This window comes from Emiliania huxleyi (genome assembly GCF_000372725.1).
Source record: "Emiliania huxleyi CCMP1516 unplaced genomic scaffold EMIHUscaffold_8, whole genome shotgun sequence".
In the NCBI taxonomy this organism is placed as follows: Eukaryota; Haptophyta; order Isochrysidales; family Noelaerhabdaceae; genus Emiliania; species Emiliania huxleyi.
In genome coordinates this window covers 102,105-128,272 of record NW_005196021.1, presented here as the reverse complement: position 1 = coordinate 128,272, position 26,168 = coordinate 102,105, and the positions used below count along the sequence as shown (strand labels likewise).

The 26,168-nt window shown below is 63.7% G+C and overlaps 4 protein-coding genes across 4 annotated transcripts; 2 read left to right on the top strand and 2 right to left on the bottom strand.

The window, feature by feature from the left end:
• Positions 1-3,680: 3,680 nt before the first annotated feature.
• On the top strand, positions 3,681-4,581 carry EMIHUDRAFT_350751 (hypothetical protein). Its single transcript, XM_005759422.1, has one exon. It carries the CDS (start codon positions 3,689-3,691, stop codon positions 4,484-4,486), a length of 798 nt encoding a protein of 265 aa, XP_005759479.1. The 5' UTR covers positions 3,681-3,688; the 3' UTR covers positions 4,487-4,581.
• EMIHUDRAFT_350748 (hypothetical protein) lies at positions 4,551-5,593 on the bottom strand. Its single transcript, XM_005759421.1, has one exon. It carries the CDS (start codon positions 5,406-5,408, stop codon positions 4,887-4,889), a length of 522 nt encoding a protein of 173 aa, XP_005759478.1. The 5' UTR covers positions 5,409-5,593; the 3' UTR covers positions 4,551-4,886.
• A 6,110-nt stretch (positions 5,594-11,703) lies between these two features.
• Positions 11,704-14,194, bottom strand: EMIHUDRAFT_350745 (hypothetical protein). The gene is made up of 4 exons (XM_005759420.1): positions 13,696-14,194; positions 13,084-13,446; positions 12,832-13,007; positions 11,704-12,223 (listed from the first exon to the last, which is right to left on the bottom strand). The coding sequence occupies exons 1-4, from the start codon at positions 14,176-14,178 to the stop codon at positions 12,112-12,114; spliced, it is 1,134 nt and encodes a 377-aa protein (XP_005759477.1). The 5' UTR covers positions 14,179-14,194; the 3' UTR covers positions 11,704-12,111.
• A 3,444-nt stretch (positions 14,195-17,638) lies between these two features.
• On the top strand, positions 17,639-19,232 carry EMIHUDRAFT_96915 (hypothetical protein; the record flags this gene model as incomplete). Its single annotated transcript, XM_005759419.1, has 2 exons — positions 17,639-18,769; positions 18,864-19,232. 2 exons carry the CDS (start codon positions 17,639-17,641, stop codon positions 19,230-19,232), a joined length of 1,500 nt encoding a protein of 499 aa, XP_005759476.1.
• Between the last annotated feature and the right edge of the window lie 6,936 nt (positions 19,233-26,168).

Here is a 26,168-nt window from a genome sequence, read left to right as displayed (position 1 = left end):
TAGCTCAACCGACGACCCTCGTGCCTCGGGATCGACGGCCGATCGTCATCGGCCTCGCTGTCTGCTGTCTGGAGGAATCTGTCGGCGGTCAGTACGACCTTCGTATAATTCGCGTGGCGTTTTTCTTTTCTTCGCGATGTCCACCGCCGCGCCGCCGCTCGCGCCGCCTCGCCTCCACCGCCACCGCCGCTCCCTCGCCAGACGCGCCGCCGCCCGTCCGCTTGCTCGACCTCCCCAGGGAGCTCCTCGAGCGCGTCCTCTCTCGCTGCGACAGCCCCGCCGACATCGCTCGCGTCGCGGCCGTCTCGCTGCTCTTTCACTCGCTCGCGGAGCAAGGCATCCGCTTGTGGGCGCAAGGGCGCGGCTTCGAGCTGCCGGCGCTGCCAGAGGACGAGGGCTGCGCCGTGCGATGGCTGTGCTATGCGGCGTTGTTGCACGAGTCCAACCCGCCGGCGAGGGCGGCGGCAGGCTCCTCCCACAGCCTCTTCATCGACGGCGAGGGGCGGCTCTCGTCGTGCGGCTCGTCCAACGACCCAGAGCTGCTCGGGCACGGCGAGGGCGTGACGCGGCTCAACACGCCGACCCGCCTCTCCTCTTCGATGGGCGGCGAGCGCGCCGTGAGTGTGTCGGCTGCATGGTACCACAGCCTCGCCGTGACCGCCGACGGCGTCTGGAGCTGGGGCTATGGAAGCACTGGCCGCCTGGGCCACGACGACGGGCAACACCATTGGCAGCCGAAGAAAGTCGATGCCTTGGCTGGCCAGCTCGTCGTCGCCGTCTCGGCTGGAGATAGTCACAGCCTCGCCATCACTGCCGAGGGCAGCGCCTGGAGCTGGGGCTGTGGAGGGCGAGGCCGGTTGGGCCACGGCGACCCAGAGCATCAGTGGCTGCCGAAGAAGGTCGAGGCCTTTGCGGGCCAGCGCGTCGTCGCCGTCTCGGCTGGAGGCGAACACAGCCTCGCCCTCACCGCCGACGGCGCTGTCTGGAGCTGGGGCGACGGAGGCTACGGCAGGCTGGGCCACGGCGACGCGCAGAACCAGCTGCTGCCAAAGAAGATCGAGGCCTTGGCGGGGCGGCGCGTGATCGCTGTGTCGGCTGGAGGATACCACAGCCTCGCCATCACCGCTGACGGTTCCGTCTGGAGCTGGGGCTGGAGAGCCTCTGGCCGGTTGGGCCACGGCGACACGCAGGACCAGCCGCTGCCCAAGAAGATCGAGGCCTTGGCTGGGCAGCGCGTCGTCGCTGTGTCGGCTGGAGGCAGTCACAGCCTCGCCCTCACCGCCGACGGCGCTGTGTGGAGCTGGGGCGGCGGATACTTAGGCAAGCTGGGCCACGGCGACACGCAGGGCCAGCGGCAGCCCAAGAAGGTCGAAGCCTTTGTCGGTCTGCGCGTCGTCGCCGTCTCGGCTGGAGGATTCCACAGCATCGCCATCACCGCCGACGGCGCCGTGCTTACCTGGGGCAAGGGCGAACACGGCTGCCTAGGCCACGGAGATGACCTGTCGGACCAGCTGCTGCCCAAGAAGCAGGGGTCGTAAAGGCGGCCGGTCGGACGCTCTGAGAGTGAAAAACATTGTGTTTCGAGCGGTGTACCATACGGCTCAAGAATACAACAGAGAGGGGGCCTAGAGAACACAACCCCCTCTCTCTTTTCTCCCAGTAAGCTATAAGTACGTACAACAGTAGCGAGTACACATCGGCTCAAAAAGCAAAAAGTGACCCTTATCCTCTCTCTACTGCCCACACGCCGCCTTACACCGGCACGCACGCCGCCTCACCGGCCACCCAGGCCGGCTCGCAACCTGTGCATGTGCATGTTGTGGCATGTGGGGGGGGGCGAGGGGCCACAAAAGGCGACTGGGCGACACCCCGACTGGCGCGCATGCGGCCGCCGCGCGCCCGCCGTGGTGAGCACTATATACAGAGGCGGTGTACCAGCCTCGTGGAACGGCACAGTACAGCCGGCGATCGTGCACGGGCTCCACGCGTCTCGGCGTCTGCCCGCCTAGCTGAAGAGCGCGAGGCAGCGGCACTCGATGCTCCTGCTCGGCGGCGCGGCCGCCTCGCCGCCGCCGCCCGTGTCGCCGAGTGCGGTGTGAAAGACGAAGCGGGGCCCCTCGAGTGGCGCAGTGCCGTCGTAGCTCGTACGTGTAGAAGAGCAGCGCCTCCTCGTGCCGCATGACAGCATGTGCGGGTAGTAGTATACCAGGCGTGCCGCTCGGAGAAGCCCACCTGCGGGGACGCGCCGCGGACGGGCCAGCTCGGCGCGTCGAGGGACCCTGAGTCACTGCCTTCCAGGCGGGTTGGTTGTAGAGCCTCGCAAAGCTCGCTTCCGAGCTCTCACGCCGCGCGTAGGGCCCTTAGGTAGGGGCCTAGAGAACACAACCCCCTCTCTCTTTTCTCCCAGTAAGCTAAAAGTACAACAAACTCTACGTTCACAGCAAAATCGCGCTCTACATCGCTCTACAACGCACGCAGTTCGTCCCGCGCCCGATGTAGAGCTCTACAGCTCTACAGCGCTCCAGAGCGCTCTACATCTCTACAGCTCTACAGCGCTCTACACTCTACATCCTCTACACCCTCCCTCAGACAGTGGTGAGGCCCCAGATTCCGCCGGATGCGCCGAGTGATGCCGAATTCGGTACTTGGAGGCCCGGCGTTGCGGTCGTACTGCCTCTTAGTCTCTAGCAGGAGCACCAGCTTGCCAGAGAGCGCACTCACCCAGAACAGGCACGAGACCCGCAAGGCGCCGAGCCGTCGCGCGAGCGGCAGCCCGATTGCGGCGAGTGAAACCATGTTGAAGATGTAGTGCGGAATTGAGGCGTGGCTCACATTCGCGGTCACCGGCGTGTACCACGGCTGTGTTCCCTCCAGCTTGCGGAGTGGTTGGTAGGTGAAGTGCTGCCGCATAAACGAAGGGGTCGGGAGAAAGGGGTTGCGGGAAGCGTCTTGGGAGGCCTTCTGGTTAGACATGCCGGCAACTTGCCACGCATACGCGATGCACGAGCTTGAGAGCACGAGGGCGTACACTGGCAGCTCTGAATACTGGAAATCACTTGGCCTACTAGGCAAGGAAGCCGGAGGTCGCTTAGGGTGGGGACGCCACCATTCGACGCTTGCACGAGAAGGAGAGGGAGCAGGAGGTCAGACCGCTGCGGGCCTGCGGCACGCTTGCCGAATGGCCACCGGGCTGGGCGCGAGGCCTGGTCTGAAGGTTCGTCGAGCAGCGGATAGCATCCGCACAGACGCAGGGGAGGCGGCCCCCACACCCAATCAACACGGTTTTTTGATACTGATTGGCCCATTTTTCAATCAGTGTACGTACTCTCAATGTGATGATGTGTGTGTGAGAGAGAATGGCTCTTACGTACATTCCCGGAGGGGGACTGCTTTTTTGTGTCTTGGCGGGATGAGAATCACCGGCAGAAATTCTTTTCCCACTTCCTCAACCTCTCTGTCTGCCCGATTTCTGCCGCCATCTGAACACAACAGCAACAACAACAACAACTTTCCGTTGGACAATAGAAAAGAAAGCAGGGGGGAAAAACCACGAAGTTCACATCTCCCCGACCACCGCTGCCAGCCGCTGGCGTCACTGCGTCCCTTTTGAAATCTTTGAAACATCCACCAATTTGCGTTTCTTTTTTACGTTGCTCCACATAGTTGGTGAGGTTGGTATTAGTCTAGCATGACTGCGTCCAGCAGCGCCTATTCCCCTCCTCCTCTAGTGGTGTGGGACTTTGACTGGTCGCTCGTCAACGAGAACTCCGACACGTTCATCGTCAAGGCGCTCGATCCCACCGGCTCGATCCTGGCTGCCGCCGAGCGCAAGCTCAGCGAAGGCATGCAGTGGACGGCGCTGATGGATTGGGTGGCAGGGCAGCTCAGCGCGGCGGGACACGACGCAGAGGCGATGGAGGCGGCGCTCCGCCGCATACCGGTGCTCGGCCGCAGCCTTGCCGCGGTCGAAACTGCGCGCAGCCACGGCGCTGAGCAGCGGATCCTCTCCGACGCAAACGCGCTGTACATCCGCTGGACCCTCCGCGCTCTCGGGATCGCTGATGCCTTCAGCGTGATCGAGACCAACGGCGCTGCCGTCGACCCGGCTGGCCGGCTGCACATCTCGCCACACCAGCCGCCACACGCAGCCCACGGCTGCAGGCTCTGCCCGCCCAACCTGTGCAAGGGCGCCGTGCTCGAGCGCTGGCTGCGCGAGGGCGAGGGCGAGGGGAGGGCGCGCCGCTGCGCCTACGTCGGCGACGGCGGCGGCGACTTTTGCCCCGCGCTGCGCTTGCGGCGCGGGGACGCACTGTTCGCGCGCCAGCCGCCGCACGACGGGCTGCTGCGAAAGTGCCGCGCCGGCGGCGGCGTCGAGGCGGCCATCACGGAGTGGAGCGAGCGCGACGACGGCGCGGCGCTGCACGACGGCCTGCGCGACTTCTTGGTCAACGGAAAAAGAGAGGGCGGCGGTTGCGGGATCGTGTGACGCGCGCCTTGTGTGGCTGTGACTGAGAGTGTCCAGCGCTAGCGAGACACGAGACCTCGAGACGGAAAATACTGAAAGTCTTACAAATATGGCAGAAAAGGGCGTTATGTGATATGTGGGGGAAGCTCACACCGTCACACCGACAACGCACACAACACACACCCCCGCACATTGGATAAAAAGGTGCACACCCATCGCGATATTAGTTATTAGTGTGTCGTTTCAGTCGCGTCTGGGCGCATGGTGCCGGTCATCCAACGTGCATCGTGTCAGGCGGCCCCAACATTCAAGCCTCGAGCGGCTCCTTGGCTCTCCTCTCATACCGCCAGCGGGCCAAGTTCATGGCCGTCCTCGACTCGCGTCAGCTTCCGTAATCGAGTCAAACCTCCGAGACTCCTGGTCAAACCTGGTCAAACCTGGTCCAGCCCGTTCGCCCCTCGCACCACACGCGGGTAGCCCCACTGAGCTCGCCCGCCCTTCTCAAATCACCCAACGCCGACCAGCTGACGGGGCCTCGCTCCTCGGGCACGCCCTCGGAAGTCAACGCCACATAAAACCACCGCTTCGCGTCCTCTCCGCCGCCAGCTCCGTCAGCGGATGCTTGAGGAGTGCCTGCCCTCGTCAGGTCAGCACTCATCTCTGGATATGGATCCCTCGGAGACGGAAACCCGTCCGACCCGCGCGGAGAGCTCTTCGCAAACACACGATTTATCCGGTCCTGGGCGTCGCTAGAGCCAAAGCGGCGATGCAGCATCTCGAGAGTCTGCTGTCGCTCCACAACAAGGTTGATCGCTGCAGGCGGCGGCGGGCCCTGGTGCTGCAGAGACTTTTGGTCCTCAAGCGACACGGAGAGCATCTCGCGGTGCGAGTGCGAGCTCGGCTCGATGGAGCAGCGGCGGCCACCATGATGATGGCCGCGCATCCGAAAAGAAATGGTCGCGACGGCGATGACAACTCCAACCAGCCCGGCTGCAGAGGCTATGATGGCGACGGGAACCGTGCCGGACAGCACCAGCAGCGCCGCGGCCGCCGGCGAGTCGGCAGTGTGGTTGAGCAGATGACTTTTCATGGACACGGTAGCCACGCCAGGGGCGAGACGCTCTCAAGGAGGGCATCGGGATTGCAACGCTGATTTGAAGAAACCTGGGTTAAAGGCTTCTGCAGCGTGGAGGGAGGCTAGCGCATCACACTCCTCTCCTTAAAATCCCTGTGTGGTGGCGGCGTGCCGTCCTCCCATCCCTCCCTTGGGTTGTCTGTTTTCTTTCTTTCTTTCTTTCTGGAGGGAGGTTACTTTCGCTTTTTTGAAGAAGCGTCAGAACTTTCCCTTTTTCTGCCGGTTGGAGTTACTACTTTATCTGGGCTTCATTTCTAGCATCCGTCCGTAAGATACATTGGAGCGTTAACTAGGGTCCTCCTCCTGGAGTCGTCGCGTGCCTCCACAAGGAAGAGCTTGAGCACTTGCGCACTGGATAGGGTCGATTCCGCATGGTACGGGACCCCTCGATCGTCTCGCCCTCCCCTCACTGTGGTGTGTTCATTGGGGGCGGGGTCATAACAAACACGGTACAGGATCGAGGTGCACGCTGCAGAGGCAGTGTCGTCCCCCCTCTCCCCGACGGCGATGGCGATGTGACCGATCGAGCTACAAGAAGAGCTTGTTCAGCAGGATCCGAGTGCTAGACCAGTGCACTACCTCACTGGGCCTGAGATCACCAGAACGCTTCTCGTCACCGTCTCGGGTTTGTGTGGGATCGAACCACTCCGGAATGGGCAAGCCCATCGTTCGCTGGATTGTGCCTTTCCCTCACCTGCAGGGGACAGCCGAGGGTATACCGTGCGCCGTGTCGGCCCCGGGCCCGGTGGAGGAGGGGAGCGGGGGGAGGGGGGGGGGGGGGGGGGCTACGCAGTACCTGACCATCGTGGGTCATTCATTCCTTCAGCCGGCTCTTTTTGTCAAGGGAAGGCGCAGGGCTTTTTCTCTTTGTCGGCTCGCCACCACACGTCCACACCTGGCTGGGTTCCGGCTCCTAGCCGGATTAGGGGGTCTGTATCTACCCGTTGGAGCCACGCAATAAGGTAGGTAGGTCCGGTTTTGACCGCCCCAGAGGGCCCCCAATAGGTAGGTAGGTAGTGGTGGTGGTGGGTGGTGGGTGGTGGGTGGGGGTTAAAAAACCGTGTGGTATCTGCGCGCCTTGCGGGGGGGGGTCGCGGAAAAGAGGAACCTCTTAGCGCCATCGCCATGGTGCTGCAAGCAGCGCCGGGCGAGACGACGGCTTACCGCCTCCCGGCCCCCCTCGGCACACCTCCGCTGCTTAATGTTTGACGACTCGAACCCGTGAAGCTTCGGCCCCGTGCGCGGGTTACTCGAGTACCCTCGACGAGTACCCCGCATCAACACGGCTCACGGGTCAGCCTGCCAGCCACGTATCCACGCAAGCGTGGTCCGCGCGCATGGCATACAGGCGTTCGCCAGACAGCGCGGAGGCTAGGCGACCGGGGAAGGACTAGCTCAAGCGGTCAAGGGCAACACAGCGTCACCAGTGGATACACAGACAGCCGTTGGTTGGTTGACTCGCCGATCAAGTCTGCGTGCGGCCCCCGGTTGGGACGAGTGCGCGACGCGGCCGAACCGCTCACTATGGCCGGCAGCTCGCGCTGTCGGCGGGGTTGGTTGGGGAGAACCGGCACGGGGAAGGCCGGCCTCCCCGGAGGGGTCGCCCCCTGTGGAGGGGCCCGTGGCGGAGAGGGCGGCGAAGGAGAGTGGCGAAATCGCAATAATTCACCTGCGGGAACTGGGACGCGTCCCTGTCGCACTTCAGGTATCATGGCGATGACGCCAAGAGGTTCCCGATGACGCCAAGGGAAGGTTCCCTCCCAGCTCACCACCTCGCCTTCCCTGCCGCTCTCCTGGCCCAGGCCCATCGGTACCACGCCCGAGCTGTCCCGAGCCGCGCTTATCTCGGGTCCCCAAGCTCACACCGGCTCGTGATGCCACGAAGAGGCCTCGAGATTGTCCCGGTGGACCCCTTGCCGAGCGATTGTGAGGGCTTTCCGGAGGTCGTTATCGGCGCCATCGACCGTGATATGTCTCGTCCCGCAGCCCTCATGCACCAGGTGGCGGGACCGAATCGTACCGCGGGCCGCCGGGCGGCGGCCATACCCGCTCGGCGGAGGCAGGGCTCAGAATCGGTTTCAGGCCACAAGGATGGTGAGTTGGGCGTGACCGTCATCTAGAACGCGCCCGCTCGGAAGTCGGTCTGCGTAAGGTAACGACGATCCGGCTAGGCGTCTGCGGAGGCGAAGGGCGGGCTGGCGATCCGCAACACGAGGCCTGTTTGTCGCGGTCGGTCAGGCACCCGTCGCATCTGTGGACAGGTGTGACGACGCCAGTGACGAGTTCAGCCGCGCACGGGGTGCCCGCCGTCAGCAGCCACACAGGCAAGAGCGGCACAGCATGAGTCGGGGGGGTGTCGGGGCACGACGAGGGTTGCTTCGGCTGGCGCTCGGAGGCCACCAGGCGGCCCCATTTGATGTCCGGGAGGTGCCTAACGCTCTAACGTGCAGAGCACCGAATAGACGCCTTGCCCCCCAAAAAAACGGGGCGGCAAGAACGGGAAGGAGTCTCGCGTGTGTGAGTGTGTGTGTGACTGGTGTGTGTCGTCGTGGTTTCGTATCAAGAATACTCACTCACTCACTCACTCACTCTCGTGTGTGGACACACGAAGGAGTCTCGCTGCTGCACTTACGGCGTCCCACGCGCCACGCGCCGCCCGCCGGGTGCCAGACTGTACAAGCATCGTGAATGCGCAACGTAAGTAAGGCTTGCCACCCCACCCGCCCTTAAAAAAAGTCAGCACAGACACCGCCATACGTAGCATGTGATTCAACGCGCACACCCTGGAACAGTCAGCAATCGACCCTTGCATATGCAGAACCAGGTTGCACCTTCATACTTGTTACTTGTCGCTGCTCTCAACTGCAAAACGTCTGTCCTTGAATATGCACCGGTCACGTGCGGGAACTCGTTTCTCGATGTTGCGCGTATCGTATCAAGTCCTGCTCGGTCCGTACAATACTGACGATCGACTTGAGCGCATTTGTGACATTCGCCCGCTCGCTCAAGGGGTACCCGGAATACGCGAGCACGTACTCGTTACGATTGCAACAAGATCCGCGTTGCGACCAGCACGAGGACTGCGGTGAGCATTGGACGTCACATGACAACAGTGTGTTGTAAGTGTTTAACAGACGAAGTGCTGCCAAACGCGGTGCCACCCACACCTTGTCGTCGCAGATCGGAGTTCTGTGATTCACGAAACAGTCGTGGAGGGACGACCGTCCGTTCCACCAGCTGCGCAGGGGCGGAGGTGCGTGTCAAATACAGGTCAGGTCGCACGAACGCGATCGCGTCGACGCGCACCCGTTGTGCAAACTCGTACCTGACGATCGCGTCATGGCACCATTGCAGTGCCGACGCCCATCGCATCACCATCTTGCCGTTTGTGGTGTTCCCCCACGACGTGTTCATGCATGCGGGCGCGAAGACGTACTCGGAGTGCGATCCGATCACGCTGACGACCTCATCCGACCACGGCTCCCTCGGAAGATCGCTCCCAGTCACAATACTGGCCTTTCTTAGAACGTTCGACAGCGCAGGCGTCTGCATGAGCGCGCTACGCAACGCGTCAACATCGGCCGGCTTGTGTGCGCGGAAGCGATCGCCCATTCCGAACGCCACCTTGTCGCTGTCCTCCGTTTTCAGCAACGCGAAGACGGAAAGGTTGTAACCGTCGAACGCGCTCAAGAATCGCGACCTCCAGTTTTCGATACGCATCTTCGACGCGAAGGTTCGGGCCGAACCGGCGATGCACACAGAAATCCGAGGCATGTGCGTCTCTGCTGACGCGGCAGCAACTAGGCGCATGATGCAGGCCACGTCAGCCCCTGATTCGCAGACCCGACCCGTGCGCAAAATAGCGGGCATGCAGCACTGGCGTGGCCCGCCAGGGCGACCGGAGCATCCGTGTCCGCCGCACAGCCCGCACGCAGCGCTGCAGCAGACCTGGCGGGTCGGGTGCACGACGCCGGCGGAGCAGTCGGCGATTCGACGAGAGGAGGCCGTGTGCTCCACGGGCCTGATGGTGAGGTTGAGACGGTGGTGCATGCCCAGGCGGTGCGCCTCGGCCGACGGCGAGAAGGACGAAAACATCTCGGCGCGCGCGCGGGATGTCCCCGGTACGTGCGAGTTGGCGCGATGTCACGCGCAACTTTCGTGCTTCCCTCACCCAGGCGCGCGATCTGTACACACCCGGATGGTGACGTGTGTGTGAGTGTGTGTGTGTGGTGACCCAGAGCATGTCGATTGTGTGTATGTGCGGGAGTTGGTTTGTCGGGAGCTCGGGAGGGAGGGGCAGGCTGCTCACTCACCCACGCACGTGCACCGACCGGGCCAATGCTTGCACTTTGAATGCCGTGGGGCTCCTGCCTGGTTTCCGTCCGGGTGTGGAGATGCGAGCGAGGGTCGCCCTCCCTTGTAACACCAGAAAGCACAGAAAGAAAAGAAACCATCTTTGAAACCATCTTTGTTTGTTCTTGTTCACGAGAGTTGTGTTCGTTAATTCTTTGTTCGCGGCGGTTCTTGCCGCCCGTGGATGTGGCGAAGCCGCGAACGCCCCCAAGCATTGCGAGGAGCAGCATGACCGCGTGCACGACGTATTCGCGCGACGTATCGTGGGATGTGAAACGTAGCGTAACGGAAAAACTAATAACCGTGAGTGTGTAGTGTGTGACGCGGCCCGCCCGGTGATTCCTTTGTGTGTCCGTGCCACTCCTCGTGTCACCGCGACCAGCGGCATGCCCGGGCCCATCCCAGCGGCCCTATCACTCGGCCCTCTTCCACCCGCGGCAGCACCTCGTCCTCCGTTGCCTCCGACCACGGTTGTCTTGGCCAACGCTTCGCCGCCACCTCTGCCTCCGTCACCCCCACCACTGATCCAGCCTTCAGTGTTGCCACCCAGCCCTGCGCCGATTGCCCTTCCGCCGCCGCCCCTCCCAACACCTCTGCCACCGCCCGTACCACTGCAGCCTCCGCCACCGGCGCCGCCTCAGCAACCGCACCAGCCGCCGCCATCCTCTCCGCTGCAGCCGCCGTCTCCCCTGCCACCTTCCCTCTCACCGCCTCCGCCCCAGCTTGTCTTGGCCAACGCTTCGCTGCCACCACTGCCTCCTTCACCCCCGCCACCGCCCGTACCACTGCTGCCTCCGCCACCGGCGCCGCCTCAGCAACCGCACCAGCCGCCGCCATCCTCTCCGCTGCAGCCGCCGTCTCCCCTGCCACCTTCCCTCTCACCGCCTCCGCCCCTTCCCTCGATCCCGCCGCCCTCTCCACCGATTAAGGTCGTACTACCTTACATCTCAGTAGACATTACACCGACACCGGCTCCTGGTGCGACGCCACCGCCTTCGCTTCCGACCACGTCTCCTCCTTCCCTTCTTCCGCCGCCACCTTCGAGGACCGGAGACGGGCAAATACAAGGCCATTCGCACTCGTACTTGTCGTACCCGTTCTACCTTGGCCTGTCGGTCGGCCTAGTGGCCTTTCTGATGCGCGGCCTGTGGGCTCGTTATATCCAGATGCGCCACAGCTACGAGTAGTAGCCAATTGACACCCCTTCCCTACTCGTTGCTATCTGTTCACTCTCCGTTGTGCTGCTAGGTCGCGACTAACAAGGACGAGGACTGGGTAAAGCACACCCTGACGCTGCGTTAATTGTGGCCTGAAGCACCCTCCAGGATAGTTGCGCCGATCCGGTTCCACTTACCCGCCGGGCCCGGCCTGGACGCTCGGCGGGGATGGGGCCGCGACGCTTCTGTCTTCTCCTTCTCCCCTCTCGCGGATGCTCGACGAGGAGAGTCGAGCAGTGGTCGGCGCGTAGGGCTAGGGGTGACATCACGATTAATGTCGCTTGTCGGCCGCCGCGGGCTGTTCACACTGCGACTGCAGTACTCTGATATGTGTGATCTCACCACTCACGGCTTCCACACGACACGCGTCACGCCGCTCGCCAGGGCGCGCGGCGGGGCCGGGGGGGGTGAAGCGGGGGACAGGGGTCCTGTACACGACGCCAACAGTGTTCCGCAACAGCTCAACAGCCAGCAACCCGCTTCGCGATCACCACCGCCACGTTTCGAAATTCGAAACACGCGCGGCTTGCCTTTTTTGTAAACTTTTATGCTTGTTTCGCTGTCCACCAGCGTGGCAATCAGATGACGACGACGCGCACGCGCAACGCGGCCGCTCTCTCACCATTGCAGCGTGCACAGGGAGAGGCCCCCACAATGCGACACGGTTACCGCCCCCACGCTTAGCGCAAGAGCAGCGCCGCGGCCCGTTTGCAACGGCCTCGCGGCCGCCGCGGCCCCCCGCGGCACCCAGGGATGGTCCCGCGCCTGGGTGCCGCTGCCTCTCTGTGCCCGACGGCAGGGATTGGTGCGCCAAGTGCCACCTCGCCCACCGACGGCCTCCTCTCTCCCCCCCCCCTCCCCCCTCCGACGTAGAATCACCGCCATGCGTCACGCGAGCCGCCAACCCGTCTCTGGGCGGGGCAGAGTGGCGGCGCGCTGCCTTAGCTCGTCTTTTGCTTCTTGGACTTGTCTTGCCGGTAGCAGGAGACGACGACGGCGTGGTCGCGCTCGTACGGCTCGAGGGTGAGCTGAAGTGGGGGAGGGGGGGGAGGGAGGGGGGGGGGGGGCGTGAGGGGCTTGTTGGGAAAGGAGGGGGGGGGGGGGGGGAACTTCCAACCGGGGAAGGGGGTTGCAATGGGGGAAAAAAAAAAGCCAAAGCCCAAGTGCAAAAAAAATAAATTTTAGGGGTAAAAAAGGGGAGGGGGAAAGGGGGGGGGCCCCCTCCTCCCAAGCGCTTAAAAATGGGCCCCCCTCCACTTTTTTACCCCCCCTTGGGAAAAAAAATTGTCCGCCGGGGGGCGGGGGGGAATCAAAATACTATTGGCCCCTATACTCGGCCCGGAGGGGGAGGGGGGGGGGTGAGTGGGATGTGTGTGTGTGTGTGTGTGTGTGTGTGTGTGTGTGTGTGTGTGTGTGTGTGTGTGTGTGTGTGTGTGTGTGTGTGTGTGTGTGGCGGTGGGGGAGGGGGGGGGGGAGACGGCGTGTGTGCAGGAGGCGTGTCTGACTCGAGCGGGTGGGGCAGCGAGGTGTCGAGGGCGGGAGGGCCATCGCGCGGGAAGGGTCGGCGCCTCGATTGAGAGGGCCGAGTGGCCCTCGGGTGTATCTCGGGTGCATCTCGGGTGCATCTCGGGTGCATCTCGGGTGCATCTCGGGTGCATCTCGGGTGCATCTCGGGTGCATCTCGGCTGGATCTCGGCTGGCTCTCGGGTGTATCTCGGCTGGATCTCGCCTTGATCGAGATGACCGAGTGGCCTTCGTTCTTGAGGAAGAGCGCGGCGTTGAGCGCGACGATGCGCGCCTGGTCGGGCTGCGCGACGTCGGCGAAGATGCAGTCGACCTGACAAAGCCGGGGGCGGCTGGTCAGGAGCAGGGAAGGCTGGCAAAGGGCGTCCGGCGAGGGCCGCGGGCCACACCATGCCGACGAGCATCCGGTACTTTTGCGGGTGGCGCGCGTCCTCGATGATCGGGATGATGTTTGTGCGCTTCTTCGCGACGTTGATCAGGTCGCGGCCCGAGCGGTGGGAGAACTCGACGGCGTAGACGCAGCCCGTCTCGCCGACGAGGTCCGAGACGTGCGAGACCGACGTGCCCGACGCGGCGCCGAGGTAGAGCACCTTCGAGCCGGGCTTCATCCAGATGGAGTCGACCCCGCCGAGGATGGCGGCGGCGAGCTTGGAGCGGAACGGGTTCCAGACGCGGTACTCGATCTTGGTCTTCTCCTCGCCCTCGCCCTCCTCCACCGCGATCCGCTTCTCGCCGTACACCGAGTCGCCCACCTGCAACGCCGCACATCCACGCGCGGTGAGAGCGCGGCGGTGAGAGCGCGGCGGTGAGAGCGCGGCGGCGAGAGCGCGGCGGCGAGAGCGCGGCGGTGAGAGCGCGCCACCACCGGACTGGCCGGGCCGCGCGACGGCGCGCCGCTGTCCCCGCAGGGGCGGGGCCGGCCGCGTGGTGGCAGCCGCATGTGCCGGCTTGGGGGCTGCAGCGGGGCGGCAGCGGCGCGTTGCAGAGGCGGGGCCGCGCGCCGCTAGGTTGCGGGTCACGAGCACGTCCTCCTTGCCCGAGGCGATGTAGACGCCCTCGTGGCGGTGGGGCTTGACGACCACCTGCTTCGCGCCGCCCTTGCCCTTGCCCTTGCCCTTCCCCTTGCCGCCCTTGCCCTTGCCACCCTTGCCCTTGCCGCCCTTGCCGTCGCCCTTGCCCTTGCCGCCGCCCTTGCCGCCCTTGCCCTTGCCGCCGTCACCCTTGCCCTTCCCCTTGCCGGGAGAGAATCCGCCGCCGCGCATCGCCGCGACCAGATTGACGCGTGCACCGTCCGAAAGCCCGCACTCAGCCAGCTCCGCCGCATTGTCGCCGAGGAGCGCGCCGCGGAAGTAGAGGCGCTGGTTCTCGGGCGCGAGCAGCGAGATCTTGCGCTTCAGGTCGCCCACGCTCGCCGACGGGCCCACCTCGACCGCCTCGCTGCGGCCGGCGAGCGTGGTGACGTTGATCGTCGAGCAACGCGACATCGAGTGCCTCGCCTCGTCGTCGCCGGCTCGTTTTCTTCTTTTTTTTGAGAGCGCCTTCGTTGTTTTTTTAGTCTAGAATCTGTAGAGTGTCTACGAGATGATGCTGAGCCACGGACTTGACTCTTGCTTGTGAGACCTGAGGACTTCTGTTGATCTATGATGATAAAGCCGTATGCGTAGCCGGGTGGTAGAGTACACGACAGAGCTGCCTGCGGCCCGCGCGCTATAGGCTTGCGAGGAATCTGCACGGACGGCAGGGCACAGGAGCTCCGGCAGCATGACGGCCTTCCATCCAAACATCGAGCTGCCTGCGACCGCGCACCCCCCAGGGCTTAAAATCCCTGTGTGGTGGCGTGCCGTCCTCCCACCCATCCATCCCTCCCTTGGGTGGTCCGTTTTCTTTCTTTTTCACCCCCCAGGGCTAGGGCTCTCTAGCCCGTAACCCGATCCCAATCGTCTGGCCAACTGGGTGCGCTTCGTAGCTCCCCAGTCCTGGGCGTGCGGCTAATGACTGCACTCCAAGCAAGTGCTTCCAAGTGCGAGGATCGGCAGCACGGCAGGCGGCGGCGGCGTCGCAGAACGTGAACGAGCGAGGCAGAGGAGAGAGCGACGAGACAGAGGTTGAAGCGACAGGAGAGAGAACGACGAGAGTGGGACGCGCGAGGTGGCATGAAGGTTGCAGCGAGAATCGGCGAGGGGACTTGAGAAGAGAGATAGAAAGAGGGCACACGCCCAACCAAGCTCCAAGGGTGGGCGACGGCTAGCACCACACTCCTCTCCTTAAAATCCCTGTGTGGTGGCGGTGTGCCGTCCTCCCTTCATCCCTCCTTGCACCTTGGGTTGTCTGTTTTCTTGGAGCACTTGCTTTCTTTCTTTTTTACGTGTGTTCATTGTCTTTCTTTACTAGGCAGATGACTGGCGCGCACTGGCACTAACACAGGTACACCACGGCAAAAGAATTCGAATCGACTGAAGTTGGCGCAAAAGAAAATACAACGTGTCGGCCGTTCTCTCCCCCCCTTCCTCTCTTCTCCCACGGCGCGTCGGTCTCGAGCTTGATGCTGAAGTCGGTGCGGTTGCGCGTGTCGATGAGTACCTCGTCGCGCCGCGGACGGGGGCGAGAGGCGGCGTGCGAGGGCGTCGTGAGAAGAGCGAGGACGAGCATGACGGCGTGCAGCAATAGAGGCAGAAGGAAAAAGAATTTTCTAAACCATTCACAGACCTTGTTGGTTGGTTGTTCTCAGAAGAAATATACATCGTATGGACTATGGTGCTTCGCGCTGTGTCTACGAGAGGTTGAGGTGTGAGCCCTGGAGGCCCTGGGAATGGGGGGAGACTACCCACAGAAGGCGGGAGAACACGGGCAGAAGGAAATCACGGCGGAATTTGATTTGTACACGACAAGGCGCGGGCGACAGCTTCCCCTCACAGAATCAAAGCCGTCGCCCCCACAGAAGCACAAGCAGTCGTACCCGACGTACGACTGTCTCCCACTCCGGCGCAAACCCCACTCCAACCCAACATCCCCACCCCACCCCATCCCACCCCGACCCGAGCAACCCCGCCCCGAGACCTAATATCATGTAGTCTGTGTGTGTTCAGTCAGTCTCCACTCAAACGACAAACCACCTGCCCGTTGCCTTCCGCTCTATTCATGAGTAGGGCGTTCACACTCCCAACACGGCCTCAGTTCGAAACGCGCTGGCCAGGCGCTGAACGCAAAGTACCGCAACGCGAGCATCGCAGACGACCCGGACCTCTTGCATTCCTCATTTTGCGCAAACAAACAGTGAACAGACTCCAATGCTCATTTCGATCGGCCCCTTCGGCACCGTGTGGCTGGTGAGCCGGAGCCGAATATACAGCGGTGCAACTGGACGCCGCTCAAAGTGCATGATAACGCCAACGGCAGGACGACATGTCCGAGCTCTCTGCGCTCCGTCGCGTGTGCCGCGCGTATCTCGCTGTGCGCTCGCCGCCGTCCTGGCGACGGAGACTGGGCTTCAGAAGTTTGACTGCTCCATCGACCAGAAACCCCTCGGCGTCTCCACCCGCTCAAAGCGTCGTCGTTCGCGGCAAGCGTCGTGGCCGGAGGCCTCAAGTCCGACGGCTTGGAAGAAAGCCTTCGTCTCATCCGATGGCCGGGCAGGGAGCTTTGTGCGCGCGTGGCCGCGCACCACCTCGCTCACCGCGAGCCCACCGACCCGTGGCGAATGACGCCGGGCGGCCCGGTCGGCTGCGGCGGGCAGCAGCGAGGCGCTCGCTTCTGGCGGCCCGCGTCGAGATCGCCGCGGTGGCTTCGGATTGGGCGCGGCGGGCGCGGCTGCCACCTTTGCGGGCAGCTTTGGGAGGGAGAACTCGACGGACTCCTCGGCATCCTGCGCCGACGCCGCACCAGCCTCGGGCAGTGGAGGCGGCGGGGGCGGTGGCGCCATTGCGCGCTGCTCCCGCCGGTGCGCAATCTCCGTCTTGACCGCGTTCAGCAGTCGCTCGTACTTCTCGGCGATCCTGCGGCGCGCGCAGGATAGGGGCCAGATCTTGGAATTAAGCTTGCCTACTACTACTACTGCGGCGAGCGCAGGATCAGTGGGTCGGCACTATATTTGATCAAATGCGGCAGGCAAGGCGCGCAAGCCCTCTCAACCGCGCGCCTCTTGTGCGATTTGCGCTCCGTGTCCCACGTCTGTTTGCGCCGCTTCCAGCTCAGCTCTTGCGTCTTGTGATCTGCCTTCATCTGCATGACCAGCGAGTGCGCGGAACGAGCACGCTTCTCCGCCTTCTCCCGCTCCTCCCGCGCGCTGTTGAGCTCCGACGTCAGCCGCTCCACGAGGCTGCGCACACCGGCAGCCGCTGCTCCGCCGTCGGCGAGAGGCCCGGGCGCCTGGTCGGGACAGCGTGTGTGGCCGGCGCCGGTGGCGCGGGCATCGTCAAAGTCGTCCAGAATCCGCATTCGTTGCTGTCGCAGAGCCGTCGTTCACAGTCGCGACCTGCCGGTGGGGTGGGGTATACATGTACATGTAGATGGGGAGCGGGTGCTGTGTGTTCGCCTTCGCTTCCTTAGGGTTTTTGAAATTTCTCACGAAGGAAGGGGATTTTTGTTCGTGTGTGCTTGCGCGATGGATGGACCCCGAGAGACAGAGTCGCTGTGCGAGAAATACCCGCCGGTCTCGCCCCAAACACCGCCTCGGTATACAAAATGCGCCTGCGGGCGGACCCTCACACACAGATCACATACGCCAAAGCACTTGGAGCGAAGAAATTTCTTGTCACTCGCACAACACTGGGCACGGGACTGGCTCCTTGTAAAATTCTTGTCACTCGCTCATACTCGTCCGTCCGCCCTCCCTCGCTGCGGCGACGGAGCACTTGGAGCACTTGGAGTGCAGTCGGCCAAACCCCAAACCTCACACCCAGGGCCCGACGGACCCAGACGGCCTTCTCTGATCCCTCGCCTTTCGCCATGCCCTCAACCGCCCGCCCCCTCCTCGCCGCCGCGACTGCCGCTGGGCTCGTGTGGTGGTGGCTCCGGAGGCGAGCAGACAGAGCGCTCGAGGTCACGTCAAAGCCGGACTGGGTGAGCACCCTCATTCACGGCGACGTCAGTCCCGGCTTCGAGGCGGTGCGAGACGAGTTTATAGAGAACTTTCGCAGGCGAGGGGAGGTCGGGGCCGCGGTCTGCATCTTTTATCGCGGCAAGAAAGTGGTCGACCTCTGGGGCGGCTACCGCGATCGCCGCTCGCAGGCGCCGTGGGAGAGAGACACGCTCGTCAACGTCTTCTCAACCACCAAGGGAATCGCGAGCCTCGCCACCGCCCTGCAGCACTCGCGGGGCCTGCTCGAGCTGGACGCGCCCGTGAGCCGCTACTGGGAGGACTTTTCGGCCAATGGCAAGGAGAAGGTCACCGTGCGCCAGCTCATCTCCCACATGGTCGGACTGGCGGCCATCGACGAGCCAATCACCGTTGAGATGCTGGAGGACGTCGTCCGCACGTACCGGTGCATTGCGCGGCAGCGGATGGAGTGGGCCGAGCCGGGCGAGCACCACGGGTACATGGCGCAGACCCTGGGCTGGTACGAGAGTGCGCTAGTGCACTACACGGACCCGTCCCGGCGCAGCATCGGCAGATTCATCGCGGACGAGATCTGCGCCCCCCTGGGCTGCGCCAACGAGCTCTACGTTGGCCTCCCCTCCACTGTCCCAGACGACCGCCTCGCGACGCTCGAGGTCTTCTCGCTATTCCAGACATTGCTCCACCTCGACTCGATGCCTCGCAAGTTTGTGGAGCGGCTCCTCTTCCACCCGAAGTCGTACACGGCACGCTCCTTTTTGAATCCAAAGGAGCTGGGCAACCTCGAGAACTACAACTCGCGGCGGATGAGGGCGCTCGAGATGCCCGCGGCGAACGGGCACGCAACAGCACGCGCTCTGGCGAGCTGCTACAGCGCGGTGGAGCGGGCGATCAGCCGGAACGAGATGGTGGCCCGTGGGTCCGTCGCGGGGTCGAGCAACGTGCTTGGCTTGCGAGCGGCAACGCTAGAGGCGTTGCAGGCGCCGGCGGTGAAGGCCACGAAGGGGGGGTGGCACGACGAGGTGCGTCCTCCGCTCAAATCGAGAGAGAAAGAGGGGTGGGGGGGGAGGGGCGCGCAAAGAGAAACAACGATCTGCCTTTGCGCATGGGCTGCAGGTGCTGCAGACGGACACGGCGATGTCCATGGGCTACCTCAAGCCGAACGATTTTTCGCCGTTCGGATCGGACGAGCGCGCCTTTGGGACGCCCGGGGCGGGCGGCAACAACGCGTTTGTGGACCCGTCCTCCGGGTTGGCATTCGCGTACGTCGAGAATCGGATGGGCTTCTTCATTGTGGACGACCCGCGAGAGTACGCGCTCCGCGCGCGCATGTACGAGTGCGTCGTCAAGCTGCGCGCCGCCGAGGGCCTTCCCGACACGATCAGCGCGGCACCGAGCGGGTGGACGCGCTCGTGCCTCCAGCCGGGGAGCGTCACCGAGAAGTGGCTCGAGAGGCACCCGGGGATGGGGCTTCAAGGGGGGTGAGCCACCAATTGCCTGCCACGCGCCTCCTGAGAGGTCCGCCCACTAATTTGGTATTTGCGCTGAGACAGAAAACAGGAACAACACGAGGGAGGGGAGGAGGACACAACAGGGTCCCCACCTGCACGAGCAGGATTTGGGAGCGCTAAAAAAAGAAAGAAAATCGCGAACCCAAAGATAAAAAAAGAAATAAAACCCACAACCCAAGGGAGGGATGGGAGGACGGCACGCCGCCACCTTTTGGGATTTTAAGGAGAGGAGTGTGGTGCCGTCACTATTTTCTTCTTTCTGGCGCGAAGCAGCAGCTTGCGCGAAACACCTCTCCGACCGATAGCCGCGGGCCAGACAGCACCCAATGCTCGAGTACGCGTCCACCTCACCGCCAGCACGCCTCCCGTGGCTCGTCGACGAGGCGGGCGCGCATGTGGACTACCGGAAGCACAGGCTCTTCCCATCCGCAAAGAACCACCTCACCTGGCGGCCCTGCGAGGCCGGAGGCAGCCGTGCGCTGGTCGTGATCGGCGACTCGTACGCCGACGACGTCGACATGGGGTTTGAGACGTGGCCGTCGCAGCTGGCGCGCGCGCTGCCCGCCACGCTGGTGAACACCGCACGTGGAGGCTCGCGGACTCCCGCGGCGCTGGAGCAGCTCGCGCGAGCGGACCGGCGGCTGCCCACGGAGCAGTTCCCGGTCGGCGAGCGGCTGCTCGTGGTCCACACCGGCGGGAACGACCTCCTGCTCGCGCTCCTCCTCCCGCCGCTCACCCTCCTCCTCTGGCTCGACGTGCTCGCACTCAGCGGCGCGAGCGCCGGCCTGCGGCCGCCGTCGAGGCGCGGAACGTCCACGACGCGTCCACGACGCGTCCGTGACATGTGCATAGGCCTGTGGTCGCCGCCCGCGCGGCCGGCGCGCCTCTCCCTCCTCCTCCCGGCCTCGCCTCTCCTTCCTCCTCCCGGCCTCGCCTCTCCGTGACTCGGTGGAGAGAGCTCGACTGCTCGGGTCTCGTGCGCAGGCGCACCTCTCCTTCATCGGGCTCGTCTCCCGCCGCTCCGCGCAGGAGCTGCGCCGCCTGCTCCGCGCGGCCGAGTCGCGCGGGTACCGTCTCGTCCTCGTCTCGGTGTGCGGCTTGCCCGGGCAGCACCGCCGTCGCTCCGCCCGCCCCCTCTCTGAACCGCCTCCCAGCCTCCTCCCGCCGCAGCGGCTGCCGCTGAGCCCCTGCATCCCGCTCGCCCGCGCGTTGGTCACCCTGCTGACTTTCGGGCTCGCGCCGACGGCACACGTCACCGCCACCCTCCGCTCCTGCTTCCGCCTCTTCGGCGCCGCCCTCGACGAGGCGAGATCAGCCGAGATCGGCGGAGAGGAGCCGAGATCCGAGGGAGTAAAAAAGGAAGGCTCGAGGAGGCGCCTCCTCTAAACTGGACACACCCACGACTCCGACCAGGCGCTCGCCGGCTTCGCCGCCGAGGCCCCCGCCGTGCGGCAGCGTAGATGGCCGGAAGACTGACCCGTGTACTCGAACCAGCACTCGAGAGGAGACGTGTTGAGCCGTAGGCGCTGCACTCGCAGCCCGTGGGCTACCTCTGAAACACTGCGCAGACCCGCGTGCCCGCACCTGACTCTGCTGTCTCTTCATGGCGGCGCAGGTGCGGCTTCTGGTGCTCGACGAGGCGGCGCTACTGGACGACCTCTCCGCCGCGGAGGGCGCAGACGCGTGCGGGCTCCTCTGGGTGCCGCGGCTCGTCGCGCAGCGGATGCGGAAGAACGCGGCGCTCTGGAGGAGTGGCGGGGAGCAGGGAGCCGAGGCGCAGGGGAGCGGCGGCGCCGCCGCCCCGCACCCCTCGGGCTGCGCCAGTCGCGCACTGTCCTTTTGGCACGATGCGCACCACCCGAGCCACGCCACGCACGCCAAGATCGCGAGCCACGCGCTCAGCCTGATCCAGACGGTGTGGTCCAGCGGGAAATGCTGACACGGTGTTGTGGTGGTGGCGCGCTCAGCTCGTCCGGACAGTGTTCTCGTCATTGCTTTGCAGACACATAAATAAAGTGCGAGCTAGATCCTAAGTAGGTCCCGAGGACTGTGAGGTTATACGAAGTCCAGCCGCGACGCGCGAGTAGCACTGGTTAGGCAGGTGCAGCTGCTTCCAGCCGCTCAAGCAGCGAGGCAAAGCGCTGCACGTCCTCGGGCGCGGGCGGTCCGCCCGCAGTGGGCGGCTCCGCAGAATATGGAGCGCCCGCGAGGCTCTCCAGCCGCACAATCAGCTCGTGCATCTGGAGAGCCAGGTCGTTCTCGGCCGCGCCACTGCCGCTGCCCGCGTCGCTCTGTGGAGACGAGCCAAGCGACTCCACGGGGGTAAAGGCACGGCTCGCCTTCGTCGGCGCCGCCTCCGCGCCCTTGCTAAACAAGCAGCCCATCCCGGCGAGCGCCTACCGGAGCGGCTCGCCCGATCAGAAAGAAGAATTTTCACCGAATTTTACAACCAAACTCTGGCAGAAAAGAACCCTTGCCCGTGTTTTCTTTCTTTTTTTACTGCACGGGAATCGCAAAAAACAAATCGTAAGTGATTAGATCTAGAGAGACGGGGAGATGAGACTGGCGGGCAGCCTGCCTCGCCGGAAGTCCCTCTCATCCCTCGTCCTCCGGCAAGACCGAATTTCGGCACGGGTGCAGCTGTCCCGGCGCCGCGGGCAGCGTGCAGTTGACAAAGACGTTCTCGCGCAGCGTTCCTAAAAAAATGAAGAGACGCGGGCTGAAAGCGAAAGCAGCATCGCGCGTCGCACTCCTGCGGGTCTCGCGGGAATACGAGGGCTAAGAAAGCAGATCGGGATCTCGCACACTCCGGCATCCAGCAGGAGCGGCGGTCGGTGTCTGGCATCTGGGGCGGCGTGCGGTAGAGGCGGGTGGCGAGCGAGTGGCCCTGGAACCAATAGTTGACGGCGACGTTGAGCTCGCCGGGAGCGGCAAAGCTCTCCACCTGGTGCAGCCAGCAGGCGCGGGCACCTCATCTCGGCTGATCACGGGTGTTCTCGGCTCATCTCGGGCGATCTCTCGTCCTGGTGGAACCAGTAGGCGGGCAGGAAGAGCGCGGAGCCCGCCGGCACCTGGCCGGGTGGTGGCGAGCTGGCTGGGAGGGGGCGAGGCGGGAGCGCGCGCAGGTTTGGGGCGGAGAGACGCGACCCTCGACGGACATCACGGGGTACCCCTCTCGGCTCCTCTCGGCTCGTCTCGGCCAACCTCGACGGTCATGACGTGCGCGTCCCGGAGGAGCGGGTGGCGGTCGTAGTCGGGGTGCGTGATGTTGGCGAGGGGGAAGTTGTCCACCTCTCGGCTCGTCAGCCGCGGCTCGAACTGGCCCGCGCCTGCAGGAAGGGTCCGAGAGGTGTCCGAGAAGGTTCCGAGAAGGGTCCGAGACGGCCGCCTCCGAGGTGGGGCCGGCGCCCGTTCTGACAAGGTTCTCCATCAGCATCACCGCGGGGTAGGCTGTGTGCAGCCTGAGCAGACGTGGGCAGGGAGTGAGAGCACTGGGGAGGCGGGCGGGTCAGCGGCACCGCCGCGGGTGGGTCGGCAAGCGGCCTGGCCGGGTCGATGAGAGTGAAGCGCTTGGTTCCCGAAACCTGCAGGAGAGTCCAACCACGATTGATGAAGCACCGGGTCCTACGTCACCCAGAAGGGCTCGCTCCGGCACCTGCAGCAGAGGCCATTCAGACCAATCAATCACCCGCCACCCATCACTCAAGAATCGCCCGGTGGCTGCCGCCTGCAGCAGCACCGAATCTTGCCAGTCGTAGTGCAGAACCGACGTCTTGGGAGGGGCCGCCACCCACAAGTTGCGGGCCTGTCGAAGGCTCCGAGAGGGCTCCGAGAAGGGTCCGAGAAGGGTCGAGGACGGGTCCGCCACCCACTCGCCGCGCACGCGCCTGCAGCGTAGGCGAGACGAGCTCCTCGACAAAGGGAGGCAGCGGAGGGAGGCCTATGCGAAACCTCCGGGAAGGCTCCGGGAAGGCTGCGCACTCCCCCGCCAGAGGAGGAGGCGGAGGGAGGCCGAAGTCGGACAGGTCTCGCGACGGGGACTGCTGGACAGCGACGTGCTCCAGCGGCGGGATGACCCGCTCCGACTCGGCCTGCGGGGCGGTTCCGAGGACGGTCCGAAGAGGCGAGATCTGGCGATGGCTCGCCCACCCCCTCCTCCGCCTGCGCGTCCAGGAAGGCGTCGAAGCGCATTCGCTGCCGGTGCGGCGCCTGCAAACACAAACACACGGAAGGGTCTGGCTCTGCGCCTCGTCCCGCGACACACGGCCGGTGACACAGGGCTGTGAGATCCTACAAGAGAGAGCTGTGAGCAGGCGTGCCGCTGCTGTCATGAGGCCCGACCCTCGCCTGCAGCCTCCTCGGGCCGGGGGCGCCTCCTCAGGCCTCCCGTGCGGTGCGAGACTAGCCTCCTCGCCTGCAGCCTCCTCAGGCCGGACCGGAGGACGCCTCGCTGAAACATCTTGTCGGGAGAGAAGGCGACGACGACGTCCTTCTCGCCCCAGTGCCGGCGGTAGTCCTCGCGCCGCCACCCGGAGAAGGAGGCGGCCACGTCGTCGCCGAGTCCCGACACCAGCGCCGGGATGGAGCGAGCGAACGTCGTGTGCCACGCGTGCATCGCGCCGCGCTCCTTGATGGTGGCGGCGTCGAGGTACTTGATCGTGCCGGACGGGAAGTTGTTGGCGCGACTCATCGAGAGCTGCGTCCAGTTGAAGCCGTCGGTCGCCATGTCTGGGTGTGTCGTGTGCGAGAAAGCATCCGCGGTGCTCGGCGGCGGGTCGCCGCCGGCCGTGAGCAGGACGCGGCTGCCGAGGCCGGCGGCGTACGCGAGCGCGATGGCCGATGCGACACTCGCACTAGACCAGCGCGGCACCTTGGCGGCGCCTGGAGCGCCAGGGGTCGCAGCAGGCGGTCGCTTGGGCATCGGCGGCGTAGACTCCTGACCTTGCCGGCCTTGTGTGCTCGATCGCTGCCGCTCCTGCGCCGAGGCTGATCGACCGCGGTGTGATCGACCGCGGTTGACGCCCCCTTTCTTCTTCGTGCGCACACACTGGCAGAGCCTGTTTGTGTCTGTGTGTCGCTCGTGCGTGCCGTCATCATCTGTCTAGCGTCCACCCATACCGCGTTGGTGTCCAGTCCGAGCCTGGCTGTTCTTCACCTTTCGGCCTAACCTAACGTGTGTGTGTGTGAGTGAGTATTCTTGATACGAAACCACGACGACACACACCAGTCGACTCGCATCGGTTGCCTCCATGAACGGCGGAGCTATTCTCGCGCCCACACCACACCTGGCTCCAACGTGGACACGCCCATAGCTGGGGACACTACTAGGTCACGCATGGCATCACAGAAGTTTTATCTCTGGGCCCCGAAAGGCATCTCTAGCAGTGTCGTTACACATGCCCCCTCCCCTCCTGCGTCCTGGGCGCATGCGCCTCACGTCTCGCCAGAGCATAAGCCCCCCCCCCCACACACACACACCTAACCTAACTGGCAGTCGGCAGACAAAGAAAAAAGAACATAGAGACAGAGAAGCGGAGTTTTAAAAACAAGAACCGAAAAGAACAAGGAAAAGAAATCGCGCGGGGGGGGGGGGGGCTGTGACCCCAAAGCTGCGTGGGTGTGGCAAACAACTAAGCCCAGCCACCACCAGCCAGCGACGAAACAAAACCAAAAAAAGAATTTTACAACAAAACTCCCTCGCACGACACTAGGCAGGGTGGGCGACGGCTAGCGCATCACACTCTCCTCTCCTTAAAATCCCTGTGTGGTGGCGGCGTGCCGTTCTCCCATCCCTCCCTTGGGTTGTGTGTTTTCTTTCTTTCTTTTATACTAGGCAAAAAAGAATCTTTACCAGCTCAAATCGAACAGGGTGGCCCGCCAGAACCTGGAGAATTGGCGACTGCTCCTCCCGCTGTTTTAGGTATGTTGTTGGGAGAGAGATTTTTAGCAATACCAAACAACAACTCCTAAACACTGTGTTTGTTTTGTTGTTGGCAAATCAGAACACAAATCCTCCCGCTGTGATTTTTTGGGATGTAGCAGGTTTTCCGGCAAACAAAAAGGAAAACAGAGGGTCCCCAGCACTTTGCGTTTCCGGAAATTTCGAGGGAAAACAGAGCTCAGAGGGTGTTTGGTGCTCCATTCTGGAAACTCGCGAGTTTCCCTGACCCTGTACCGTGAGTCTTGAGTCTGAGAGCTGGTCTGGGGCAAAATCTGAGGCAAAATTGAGGAAATCGACAAAATACCCAGGCGGTCGCAGGGCCAGGGTAAATTCCAGGTATACACGGGTTCTCCGCAAAATTCCCGGCATTTTTCCGATCAGGCCTAAAATTTGGCTGATTTTGGGCCCAAACCAGCCTCAGTCAGACTCGGCTCAGCGCCCCAAAATTTGACGATTTCCACGGAGTTTTCCCGGGAAAATAGAGAGGAAAAGAGAGGGGGTGTAGAGAAAAAGGGAAAGGAAAACAGACGGGGTGCGAGAGGCAAACCTGCTACAGCCCAAGCAAGTGATTTTGTGAGAGCTCTGTGTCTTAAAAGCTAATCACCCGAATGCCACGTTCGGATCGCTTCTCATCGCAAACCCTGTCAGCAGTTCACCCTCGGGTATGTTCGTAAGAGCTACATTACACTGGAAAAGGAAAGACTGGGGGGGGGGGGGGGTGCACTTGGAGCACTTGGAGTGCAGTCGGTAACCTCACATCCAGGGCCGGTGAGCTGAGAAGCGCATCCAGCGGGCCGGATGATCGGGATCGGGCTACGGGCTAGAGAGCCCTGACCCCTAGCTAGTCTAGGGTACCATACTTGACCCCCCCCCCTTGGCGCCTTGTGATTTTCGTGCGAAGCCAGCGCGATCTCGGCGGGGCGTCAGCGCCTCTCGGAGGGGCATCATGCGCTCCCGGGGCCGCCCGAC